Genomic DNA, 12,546 nt, shown 5'->3' with positions numbered 1-12,546 from the left:
ACTGGCTTTTCTAAATAGTCTTGTTGTTACAAGGGCAGAAAATTCAACTGTTTTCTTACAGAGCCCTTATATTTCCTCACTGCGTTCTTTTTCTTAAATCTTTACTTAAGCTGGAGCTCCTTGCACCAGAGAAAAGGGGATAGATTGATGGTGAGCTAGGTCCTTTGCTCTGGAAAAGTCTTCCAGTTGCAGGATTCTTTAGTAGCTATTTTGGAATGCTACTGATATTTCTCTGGTTTTAACTCTCTTGGAAATTAGACTTGTAGGCTTCTAGAGTGGTTAGTAAAAGATGATTAATCTCACTTTAGAATGTGTAGAACCTTCTAGTACTTTTTTGATTTAAGGTATTGACTCTCTTCTGTAGTGATTACTGATTCTGGTTTAATCTTGGTATCTGGATTTATAGATGTGAAGTCAAAATAGACAAAATAAAACATTGTGAGCAAGATGTAGTCACTGATTTTTTTCCTGATATTTTGTGTCATTCTAATAGTATTTTGTTTTAGGAAAAAGATTAGTAAACATAAGGAAACATGTGGAAGAAGCTTTTTTAGAGGCAGCATGGAGACAACCATCCATTCTTCTGATGGATGATCTTGATCACATTGTCGGAGTACCTTCTACACCAGAGCATGAGAACAGTCCTGAAACTGTTCAAAGCAATAGACTTGTTTATGGTAATACTGTTCTACCTTTGTCTGGATAGAAATATATGCAACTTAGAATTTCTTACCACTTGAGTTGTACTGTCTTACCTGAACAATTCTGTCTGTATCATTATTGCCTCTTGACCATGTAATATTCAGGTAGAGACTCACAAATTATGGTATATAGGCATTTGTTGATCTCTTGCTGAATCAAAATAATGCACTCTGGATCTTGGAGTAGTCCTTGCCAATGTGCACCCACCACTGCTGCTGGTAATGCCTGTTGTCAGTACCACTGCCAGTGCTGGAGTCTTCTCTGTTCTTTTTTTTATTACTTACACAGCAAAATATGTTGCAGCTGATTACAAACTGCAGATGAAACTTTAACTGATAAATTGATTTTTTGTTTCCATAATTATTATTTATAATTACAGTGATGCATCAATTTTATACTTAGTCATGTTGAGAACCAGCTTACTTTAGATAAGTACCAACTTCTTTCTCATCCTACTTAGTATACATTGTAGAACTTCTGTTTTGTTTCACAATGTAACAAATCACAACTGTTAAAAATAAGATCAGTTGTAGTGCGACATCCTGTATGTGGTTCCCTTTTATTCCTGAAAGTCTAGGCAATGCTAAGTTGCAAATTAAATCTAAATAACCAAGATTAATAAAGCCATAGCCTTCCATTTCTTAGCTCAGTTTGAGGGAGTTAGAATAATCTTTACTGAAAAACTTCTGAAATTCAGAAAATCTTACGATAATTCCTTCCAAAAAAATGTACTAAGTTACATGCAGAATTGTTTGGTTTTCTTATTACTTTTACTTAAAGGTATAATGCATACAACAGAGCTTTAGAGTTTTAAAGATTTTTTTCCTTGATGATCTACCTTGCATCCTTAATTTTTTTTTACTTATATGTATTACCTTTCTCCTGGAGTGCTTATTTTCTAGGCTTAAGATCTGGGTTTTTTTCCTACAACTTTTTCTTTTTTCTTTGCATGGAGGGAGTAATAGCACACAAAAGTAGGTGCCATTGGTGACATTACAAAATCAGCTTTTAAAAAGTGCTTCTGATGGCATTTTCTTAATGGAATGTGCTGTCCTAGAGAGACTCGCTATACCTTTTTTTTTTTTTTGTTGCTTAAAAAAAACAACTGTAAACATGGGAATAAAAAATAATATGTTACAAAGCTGTTATATTTTGTGTGCACTAATGCTGCTCTCCAGGTAAATGTTATTTTTGTTCTTTTGCAATTCATGGAGCAATATCTTCTGTGTTTAGTTTTGAAAGATCTGATGAAAGAAGTTATTTCCATGGGGAGTTTGATTGCATTAATTGCCACAAGTCAGTCTGAACATTCCCTTCATCCTTCCCTGGTTTCAGCACAAGGAACTCATGTATTTCAGTGCTTCAAATGTATCCAATCTCCAGATCAGGTAAATTAAAATAAAAATGTTTAAAATGTTGTTTGCCTTCCCAGCAGCCTCAAATATGATGCTGGAGCAGCTGCAAAAATAGTAGGTTACACCTGAAGATGAGAAAAAAAATCTGGAAATGTTAGAAGTTCTTTCATGATACTTAAGTACCTCAGAACTTATATCTGTCATTATTAAGTGAAGTAAAGAAAGAGTAATCCAGTGAAAACTCACAGTTGACCCCACTCTGCAGTGGTAAGAGAAGGTTGTATTCAGAGGATGTTTCAGTTCAACATGAAATGAGTCAGGTTGTCTAACACAGGTGAGATATGCATGTCTCCTTGTTACCTCTAAGGGGATGCTGAAGCAGCAGCTTTATAAAACATGTAAGTCATCAAGTTAGAGAAATTAAGTTAAATGTGTATTTTTTTCACAGCTCAGTGAAATAAGTATGTCCCTAGAACATGCATATTAAAATATTATTAAAACTAAATGTTAATTTTATGGGACAGTTTTATGTTTGTTTCCATATTAATACTATTTCTCTACTTTTGAACATAGTCCAGTTTGAAAAAAAATGGATAAAGAGAAGAATGAACAGTATTAACTTTGATGAAGGAGAAAGCAGATACTTTGAAACCCTTGTCCCCTAATGATTGATTTGTATTTAACATTAGTTGTTCCTGTCTGTGTGTCTTCAGTCACAGGCCAGCTATTAAAAGCTACTGAGGAGGGGATGCTGTGTTAGATGCAGTTTAACTTTCTCCCACTTCCTGCAACTCTGCTTTTATTGTTTTTAATACTAATACTCAAATTAAGGTTGAGTCGCTGGAAAAGTCAAGATCTCAAAAGATACCAAATTATTTGAAGTGTTTTTATCTAGCACAATATATTGCATCTCAAACATATTCTTTGTTCATGCTGACAAAATGCAATGTGTTCTTTTTCCTGTGAAACAGAAAAAATGGATGTAAAACAGTAGAATCTGGGGAGGGAGGCATGTTTCATTATTAATGTTGAATTTAAAGTAGCTCTGGTGAGGTGAATATTTAAAATTACAAAATAGGTGAATTTATTGAAGTGCACCTGAAGCACTAGCATTTGTTTATATTGCTTAGGTTTTGTTATTTAAAGGGTTGGTGTTACACAAATATTTAAGGAAATTTTGGAAATTTTAGTAAGTCATACCTATTTAGTCTTCGAATTCCTGAACTCCATATAAATAGTAAACTCAATACACATTTGCTGCACAATTCTGTTTTTCAGAAGCAAAGATATGAAGTGCTGTATTCCATAATAAAGAAGAAATTGAATTCTGATCCGAAGGACTTCTCTGATCTTGACCTCCAGTGTATTGCAAAGGAAACAGAAGGTTTTGTTGCTAGAGATTTTACTATGCTGGTGGATCGTGCCATTCATACCTGTGCTTCTAACCAGAATGCATCAGATAATGGTGGTATGTTGACAACAAAATCTCTTAATTCATAGTCTTACTTGTGTTATCCAGAACTGGTGAAATGATACAGAAAGAAACCCCCAGGTTTTATATTTTATGGTTAAATTTTCTTTAATTGTTACATACTGTAAGGAGTTTGTTACTGGCAGTCTGTTTGTTTGGGGTTTTTTCAGGATATTTTTTCTTTTTTTTTTTTCTTTTAAAGCAGATTTGAACCTGTCAACTGTGGATTTCCAAAAAGCTCTAAAAGATTTTACTCCATTAGCTCTGAGAAATGTCAACCTTCATAAACCTAAAGACCTTGGCTGGGACAGGATTGGTGGCTTGAAAGATGTGAAGCAAATGCTCAGGGATACCATCATGTTACCTGCAAAGGTACTAAGTTCCTTTAAATTAGTTACTTGAATTTTGTACATAATTTTAGTAGGGAAGAACTATTTTTTAAGGTTTGGAAAGAGTTGGATAGAAAGATGACAGGCATGATTTTGTAGCTTTCCAATCTTCAACTCTCTTCAGCTACTGGGAAACACTTCCTCATTCCCCTTCTCTCTTCCAAATACAAAAGCCAATGGCTGAGCTTTACTACAGAGCAAATGTTGCTCTACAATATTGGAGTATTGCCATACTCGCCTGCAGGGCTTGTGATTAGGCTCTGTAAAGACAACATTTCCAGCTGTTTTCTGCAGTGCTTTTGCTAGAGGAGTATTTTCTTTCAGATGAATGCCAATCCGTTAATTTCACCTTATTTTAATTTGGCCTTTCTGCCTTGCTTAAAACTTGAATGTTGAGATGAGCCATTGAGCATCGATTCTTCAGAGAAATGACTGAACGGTATATATGATCATATCATTCAGTGATTAAATTAGGAATTTAGAACTACTGGTATGGAGAATATAAAGCTCTAGTTTATCCCTATTCTGGCCTGTTTCCTCTTGGTAGAAAATCCCACTTGTTTGTATTTTAGGTACCTGTTAAACCTAGGAACCTAGTTCAGCCCCAGGTTAACTAAAAGCAGTCCAGATAAGCTGTTGGGAAATACTGGGCATGTAATAAATCAGATGCATTCTGTTTAGACATCACTAGTCAGTGATGTTACAGTACATTACAGCATACTTGCTTATTTTAGAATATATCACATTGAAACTCTTTTCCAGTATCCAGAATTATTTGCCAACCTGCCCATTCGACAGAGATCAGGAGTTCTGCTGTACGGAGCGCCTGGAACAGGAAAGACACTCTTGGCAGGCGTTATTGCAAGAGAGAGTGGAATGAATTTCATCAGCATCAAGGTAGCAACAGTTTAAACTGTTGATTCATTTTATTAACTGAGTGAAATAACTTTACATAATACCAGAAACTATGTGCTTGTGAGGGCAAAATACTACGGTAAGAAACTAACATTTAAGTGAGTTTCTGGATATCCCTCTGGATATCTGATTCCTGGAACTTCACAGTTTTATTACTGAGATTTTTTTGTATATTTATTCATTAGTCAGAATTATAAAATGTAATTAAGTGTTCTTAGTTTCTCTTTTTTTTTGTAAAAAGACCCCAGATTTTGATTCCACTGGACAGTGAAATTGAGCAATATATTTTAAACATTTTTAAAATACAGTGTAAAACTTTGCCTTGAGATAATGTAACACATGTTCTGTTGTGGTACAAAAATGGAAATTATTACTTTTAAGCAAGTTGAAATGCTTGAAAAATTCTTCTGGTTTATCTAGACCCCTTGGCTCTTCTGTTCAGAGATAAGATTGTCTTGCTTGCAAGAAAATTCAGTCTAGTACACAAAATATATGCTGGTATTGAATTACACATTAAAACTAAGAAACATGTCATGAGTGTTGTTTTCTTATTATATCTTTTTAGGGACCAGAGCTGCTCAGCAAGTACATTGGAGCAAGTGAACAAGCAGTTCGAGATATATTTAACAGGTTTGTTTTGTAAAGATTTTTGATAAATAAATTTCACTGGTTGAAACACAAATAAATAATTTTGTTGTCTGAGGAGAGATATGGTATCAGATCACAAAAGCATGTGAAATAATCAGTTGTGCTGAACCAGGTGGGTGTATCTTGGCGGGTTCAACCTGGCCATCATTGTTAAAGAACTGCCCATTTTGGCTCCAATGAGGAATGTGCTTTTGAAGCTGAATTCCCAGTTCTCTCCAGCTACAGTGTGTTGGTTCACATCATAGAACTATCTTGGAAAACACATGCTGAATTCCTTTCAGATGGTTCCAGAAGACACATGACTATACTCCAAGTAGTAATGCACACTCAGTAGCTAGGGTCATATTAAACTTGGTATTGAAGTCCTCAATGCCAGTAGTTCTTTTTTACAAATCTGCTCTTACTGGCCCTCAGTGCTCCCTAATGCCAACATATCCTACAGAGCCTTTGCTTCTCAACTTATCATGTAGGCAGTATTTCTGTTAGCTGTCTGTAAGCCAAGAACTCATCTGCAGTGATTGAGTTTTAGAGCTTTCATGTGTATTAATATGACAGTTGAGCACTTAGAAATGATAAAGTGAGTGCTAAGTATGTCATAAAAATGAATAGTGATTCTATTGCAGCCCAATTTTCAGAACCTCCTAAATTCTACAGAAAGCAGATTTTCTATTCTATCATTAAATACAACTGTTCTCTGAAGCAAAAAACATTTACCTTCAATATTTCTAAGCAATTCTACCTGTGAATGAAACTTAAACAGAAAAATAAGCATTGCTCATTTTTTTCCCTTTTAGAGCTCAGGCAGCTAAGCCTTGTATTGTGTTCTTTGATGAGTTTGATTCTATTGCTCCTCGCCGAGGCCACGACAACACGGGAGTCACTGACCGAGTGGTTAACCAGCTATTGACTCAGTTAGATGGTGTGGAAGGCCTGCAAGGTACCAATTAACCTGTGTGCTCCTTTTTATGCAGAAGTTTAGCAGATGTTAATGGCATTTTTCTGCACTTTCCTAAGGAGTTTATGTGCTAGCTGCTACCAGTCGCCCGGATTTGATTGACCCTGCTTTGTTAAGGCCAGGTCGACTGGATAAATGCCTGTACTGTCCACCTCCTGATCAGGTGAGGAGACAAATAATTTCACACGAGAGGCAAGGAAAAAATCAGACTAATGGGTTTTATTCTCCTTTTCTTTATATGTAGTAGCATTTCAAACTTGGAAAAAGTGGACTTGATTTCCCAGCTCCAGTTATACAATAGGATAAATTCACTGATTTTAATGTCAGTGTGTTCACATAAAACTGGGGAAAGAAAAGGCTGTTTACCACATTCTTCTGGATCAAGTCATATCCTGTGGATCTAGATGATTTAAAAAACAGGGAACTAATTTGCAGAAAGAAACTGGATGCAGTGTAGCGTGTATAATGTTCATCACCTTTCTTTGAAGTATGAATCCAGTGGATTTGACATTTGCTTAAACCATAGCCAGTCCTTCGAGGCTGTACAGTGTGTGTCCCTGACACCCCATTTTATGAGAAAACATTAGTATTACTTCTTTTCAGATTACTTCATACATTGAATAATTACCAGCACATCATTTCATTCTGAAACACATATGATGATTCTGTGCATTCTTCTTTTTTTTTTTTTTTTTTTTTTTTTTTTTTTTTCTATTTTAAAGTTCTAGTTTAGAGTAAGATCATTCAGATAAACAAAAGCATTTCACTTTCATCATACTGTTCTTTATAAAAGGACATATGAGGAGCAGAGCTCACCTTCATATTTTTATGTATTTCATATATAAAATCCCAGATACTGACTCAATATATTAGAGAAATATATTCTCTGTATACTAAATCTGGTTAGGGTAATACCTTTCTAGTATTAGAGCAGTGTCAATCAGTACAAGGAAAAGAACAGGTTGCTTTACTGACATTTTTTTCCCTTTTTTTCAGAATTCACGCTATGAAATCTTAAAAGCTCTCAGTCATTCCCTGTCCTTGGCAAATGATGTGGACTTTCAGGATGTGGCAGCAAAAACAGAACAGTTCACAGGGGCTGATTTAAAAGCTTTATTATACAATGCCCAATTAGAGGCAATCCATACTATTTTAAATTTAGGTTTAACACAGGTAAATAAAACTAATATAAAAGAAGTCTCTCCTGTTTATTTTATGTGGATATGTTTGAAAGAATTAATTGTATCAATGTGGTTTTTTAGCAAAATTATATTTCCGTATATTTTTGTACAGATGATTAACATTTTAAAATGTTTTCAGAAAAATACAAGAATCATGTAATTAATTGGTTTAAATATTTCTTAAACACAAGGTTGTTCTCATTTAATTATAGGTATTTATAGTTAAATAGATATATGTAAGTCCAAATGTGTTCATCATTGTTGTGAGGAACAATTAACAGATTGACAGGAGGGATCCCACACTGAATTTTTTAGGAGCAGATAGCAAATTCAGTTTTGAGATGGCACATTTTGGATGATGGAGGAAACGAGAAATTGGTGGGTTTTGGGGAGTTGTTCCAGCAGATTGGGTTTGACTGAGGTCAGGAGAGAAGTGGCAAGAGGATGGCAATACCTGAAACAGCTGGCTCTACCTCATCTTCCAGGTACCAGCTAGTATTTGCACTTCCAAAGTACAGGATTCCACCCTTGGTTTGTGCCTCTCATGTGACTCACTGGCAGATCCTTCCTCTTTTAGCCTCTGTTCAGCCACCTCTTCACGTTTTTAATGCCTGTCCTCTGGTTCTAGCTGGAAAGGAGCAGGCATGGCTTCCACTACTCGGTGGCCAAAGGGAAGGGTTGGGTCAGGGGTGCAAAATGAAGGAGACCCTCTTGAATTCTTTTTGCCCTAGCTGTTACCAAGGAATTGGGCTCTGAGGATGTGACTCTTAGTATTGAGAGGGATCTCCAGCATGTCTTCCCTAGCACTCCCTTCACTTGTAGCATCAGTAAGTAGTTGATACCTCATAATTATCCATCATAGAAAGAGATTGTTGTCTCAAGCAGTGGTGTCCAGAGTGGTGTGCACACACCCCAGAGAAAGTGCAAGGCAGTCTACTGATGTGCAGGAGGAAGATATTAGAACTTCAGTGGTACATGTATAATTTACAAATAATATCCATTTGCTTGGTAGAGTGCACTCAGAAATTTTTGACTGATAGAGACCATCAGAGAGGTTTGCAGACACTAGTTTAAAGCAGCAATTCTGATTTTCACATCAGCATCTAAAGTGTGTTGGCTGTAGACTAAAAATGAGTACAGCAGTTAGGCACTATAAAAGTAGACTCACTTCAGCCTCCTAGAGCATTTTACACAAGATACTAATTTACTTGGTGGGTAAAGTTGAGACAGAAGTGGTACAGTTCTACAACAACACATACATGAAGTTTCCCAATGCTTCCTGTTACTGAGAGTGTGAGGCACTGGAAAAAATAAAACCTCAAAATTACCTCCTGAAACTATTTTTCTAGCATGAAGACAGAAAGTTCTTAAAGGTATTAGATTTTCTTAGCAAAATATTTAGAAATATACTCCTAGAGAAAGACAGATTACTACTAGAGTCAAATGTAAATTGATACTCTCATTTACACTGTATATCAAATCTTTTCATGTATTTCCAATTGTAGTTTGTTATGAGTTAACTCTTGTAATGTTCTGGTTTTTGTTACAGGATTTTGGATCTAGTTCTGATAGTGACTTCAGTCTCTCTTCCATGGTTTTTCTAAACCACAGCAGTGGCTCAGATGATTCAGCAACAGATGGAGAAGCAGGGCTAGAGCACTCTCTTATTTCTTTAGATATGTCTGACTTGCTTCCTGAAGATCCAAGGTCCAACATGTATCGTCTTTATTTTGGAAGCTCTTACGAATCAGAGCTGGGGAATGGAACTCCTTCAGAACTGGTAAATTACTCACTTAATGTTTTGAATTTTCTAAATATTATTAGTTGAGAAGCAGAAAAAAAATACCATTTGCCTGGTTCAGTTTATAAATACATTTACGTCTGCTTTGACCTTCAGACTGTCTTCAGATTATACTTAGTAGTCCACAATGAGGAAGGGGATAGAAGAACGTGATCTGAGAAAATACAATATGGACTTCTCTGCAACCTTGCAGGAGTTTAAAGTCAAAATCACAAAATACTGCTTAATACCCTATAATTAAGCAAATTGCATTCGTAATAGATTTTACTCTCTGGTCAAATGGCTTGTTCCTTTCCAAAGTTCTTCCAAACACTAAAACAATTCTTGACTTTTTGGTGGTTGGTTTGTTTGTTGTTTTTTCTTTAACTTAGTTTTATTACTAAAGAGTGACAACCCAGCTTTCAAAAATTAAGTTGCAGTCTCAAGAATCAATGAACCTTCTTCAGTTCCCAATAAAATGTGCATTAATAGAATAATCAGACCATGGAATTGTGACAAAGAAGAGAACTAAACCTTAACTTCTAAAATTGTCATTAAGCAGAATTCCTGATGTTGCATTGTGTTGCACGTAAAGCAGCATGTTCTCTGGCCAGTTGCAGGTAGGAATAATGTGCAGGTTGGCTGCCCAGCACCTGCACAGTGATCACACTTATCTCTCTTGACTGGCAGGTCAGCAAAACAGGGTATGCTGCCTCCGAGCTTCTTATAGTGAGCACACAATTTCAGAGTTTGTGATCTGTGGGAAACTCATTTTCAAAATTAATTTCAATCTGTTGTAGAACTGTAGAACTACTACAAGTAGTAATCAAAGTTCTTAGACTCTTGTTTTCAAAATTGTCTTGCATTGATTCTTAAAGCCAAAAATAACTTACTTTGAGATTAGAGAAGTAACTACTGACTGCTAAGGTGCTTTAGTATATTTTATCTTGCATTATGGGTGATAATACTCGATTAATGTAACTTTAAAGAGTTAGTTTTCCTCTGATTGTGAAAATTCTTCAGCAAGGATTCTACAAGGACTTTGATCTCTTGAAGTTGTGGAATTGCAAAGGTGCTTACTTATCAATTTGGAGGGATGAATATTTGGAGGTGATGAATATTTAAATTCCAAAGCTAACTACATAAACTCGTCCAGATTTCAGAACCAATGATTTTCCTAAGTAATTAAAGCAATGGACTTAACAGACTTTTATTCTTTTTCAGATGGGCCATTACAAAAATAGTTACATATTTTCCAGGCATGAAACACTTCATTTTCAAATTTGGCCTTTTGCCCAAATATTTTGGCATATTAACTTAAATCTTTCTGTTCAAAAAATTACATATGTAACATATTTTAAAGAGAAAGTACTTTTTGCCAGTGGAGGCAAGCTTATATTGAATTGTAGGCTAATTCCTAATAATGAATTACTCCTTTGGATCCATAATGAGATAATGTATTTCTTCTTGTGATGAATTTAGAGCTCTTTGTGTTTGTCTGGTCCAAACTCCATAACTTACGACTTCACCAGCATCACTCAGAGAGATGTTGCATCCTCACAACCTGCAATGCTTAGAACAGCTTCTCAAGAAGGCTCCTTGGAGAACCAGGAGCAGCAAGCAGAGCACCTGAGGGCAGAAATCAGTGCTAACAAGGCCAGAAGCAAGAATGGAGTATGTCACTTTTTAAAATTGTTATTTAGTCTTAACACTTCTCTGTTGCAGTTTTTCCACACTTCTGGTATTTCAGTAAATAATTTCTGCAATAATATTAAATACTGTGTAACAAAAGTAGCAAAGATAAGTGATACTTAATTTGAGGAAAATTAGGCAGATGTTAGCATTCATGTAATTCAGCAGTTATTTCTGTTATATATTAATATGGAGGGGGGAAAGTTGTGACTGTTTTTTAAATACATTTGTCTGTACATGTAATGGGGAGGTTCCATGGTTAATGATGATGGCACTGTGTTTCTGTAGAAATTTTTCATTGTCTGTTCATGGCTCTCTTTTCAAGGAGGACAGCACCCTTAATCAGTCAGTGCTTCCCAAGACCACTATAACTATTACCCAGTCTCATCTGATGACTGCTCTTCAGGGTATGAGACCATCCATTAGTCCGGACGACTGGAAGCATTTTACTGAACTGTAAGGGTTTTTTTTTTTTGGTTTTTTTTTTGTTTTTTTGTTTTTTTTTTTTTTTGTAATTTTGAATTCAGTGGAGATGTGGTCTTACCACATTCCTTATACATCAGAAACACAATAGTTTTAAATAAATGTGGGGACTGGCAGCAGATAGGTGATAGATTTGACAGTTTTTTAAGAAATACTAAGTTACGTAGTGGGAAAGGAAAACTATTTTACCAGTGAATTGTCTTATTCATGTAGGACCTAGAAATAACAGACCAGGACCCCCTGATATTATGTTAAGAGCTATAACAGTACAAAGAGGCTCTTTAAGTTCTAGGTCTTTACTGCTTCCACTTAGTAGTACCTCCTTGTATTTTCAAATGGCTGGAGTTTGGCCCTCTGTAATGATCTTTGTAGCTGCTGTGTTTGGGAAAGGCAATAATCCGTAGAAGTGTAAACATACTGAAAAGGAGAATGTGTCTCCTTGGACATGGAGACCAAAAAGCTGGGAAAAAAAAACAAAGGAAGCAAGGCAGAGAGCTCTCTGAATTAGGTGTGTGGGTGATAACTCCTCCAGGTCCCTAGGTCTGAGGAGATGGGTACTTTTCATTTGCATAAACATTTGCTTAAACATCTGGAGTTCTGTGGTGCATTAATATGCCTCTGAAGAGGCAGACACAAAAACCACAAATTCCATAAGAATTTGCTAATGTCTCTTTTTTTTTGTTTCCAGGTATGATAATTTTCAGAATCCCAAGAAGAGGAAAGTACAGACTGGTGCAACATTCAGACCAGGACAAAAAATTACTCTAGCTTAGTAATTTGTATTTGCTTCTAATTGCTAAACTGTAACTTGAAATGACAGATGTGATTAAATCAGATTATTTATATTCATATAGATTTATTAATGCAGCAGTTGGAGATAAGTTTCTTTTAAACTAATATGCTGTAAAATTATGTCACATTTTATTTTGACAAAAATTGTCCTCCTTTAGATTGATATTAAATTTTTTGAGAGAA

General features: G+C 35.5%; 1 protein-coding gene across 3 annotated transcripts in view; it reads left to right on the top strand.

The window, feature by feature from the left end:
• Positions 1-12,546, top strand: part of PEX1 (peroxisomal biogenesis factor 1) — a 25,269-nt gene extending 12,723 nt beyond the window's left edge. Inside the window, exons 12-24 of one of the 3 annotated variants that reach the window (XM_053987337.1) lie at positions 507-677; positions 1,936-2,090; positions 3,336-3,525; positions 3,734-3,900; positions 4,680-4,814; positions 5,398-5,462; positions 6,275-6,417; positions 6,495-6,598; positions 7,432-7,608; positions 9,166-9,396; positions 10,879-11,070; positions 11,414-11,544; positions 12,260-12,546. In XM_053987337.1, the coding sequence (XP_053843312.1) occupies positions 507-677; positions 1,936-2,090; positions 3,336-3,525; positions 3,734-3,900; positions 4,680-4,814; positions 5,398-5,462; positions 6,275-6,417; positions 6,495-6,598; positions 7,432-7,608; positions 9,166-9,396; positions 10,879-11,070; positions 11,414-11,544; positions 12,260-12,344 (1,946 nt within the window). In that variant the 3' untranslated portion in view covers positions 12,345-12,546. Of the gene's footprint in view, positions 1-506; positions 678-1,935; positions 2,091-3,335; positions 3,526-3,730; positions 3,901-4,679; positions 4,815-5,397; positions 5,463-6,274; positions 6,418-6,494; positions 6,599-7,431; positions 7,609-9,165; positions 9,397-9,524; positions 9,661-10,878; positions 11,071-11,413; positions 11,545-12,259 lie in introns of those variants that run through there. The other 2 variants (XM_053987256.1, XM_053987411.1) reach the window with 2 other exon arrangements.

The sequence above is a fragment of the Vidua macroura genome, chromosome 1 (assembly GCF_024509145.1).
Source record: "Vidua macroura isolate BioBank_ID:100142 chromosome 1, ASM2450914v1, whole genome shotgun sequence".
In the NCBI taxonomy this organism is placed as follows: Eukaryota; Metazoa; Chordata; class Aves; order Passeriformes; family Viduidae; genus Vidua; species Vidua macroura.
This window is presented reverse-complemented; position numbering and strand designations above follow the sequence as displayed.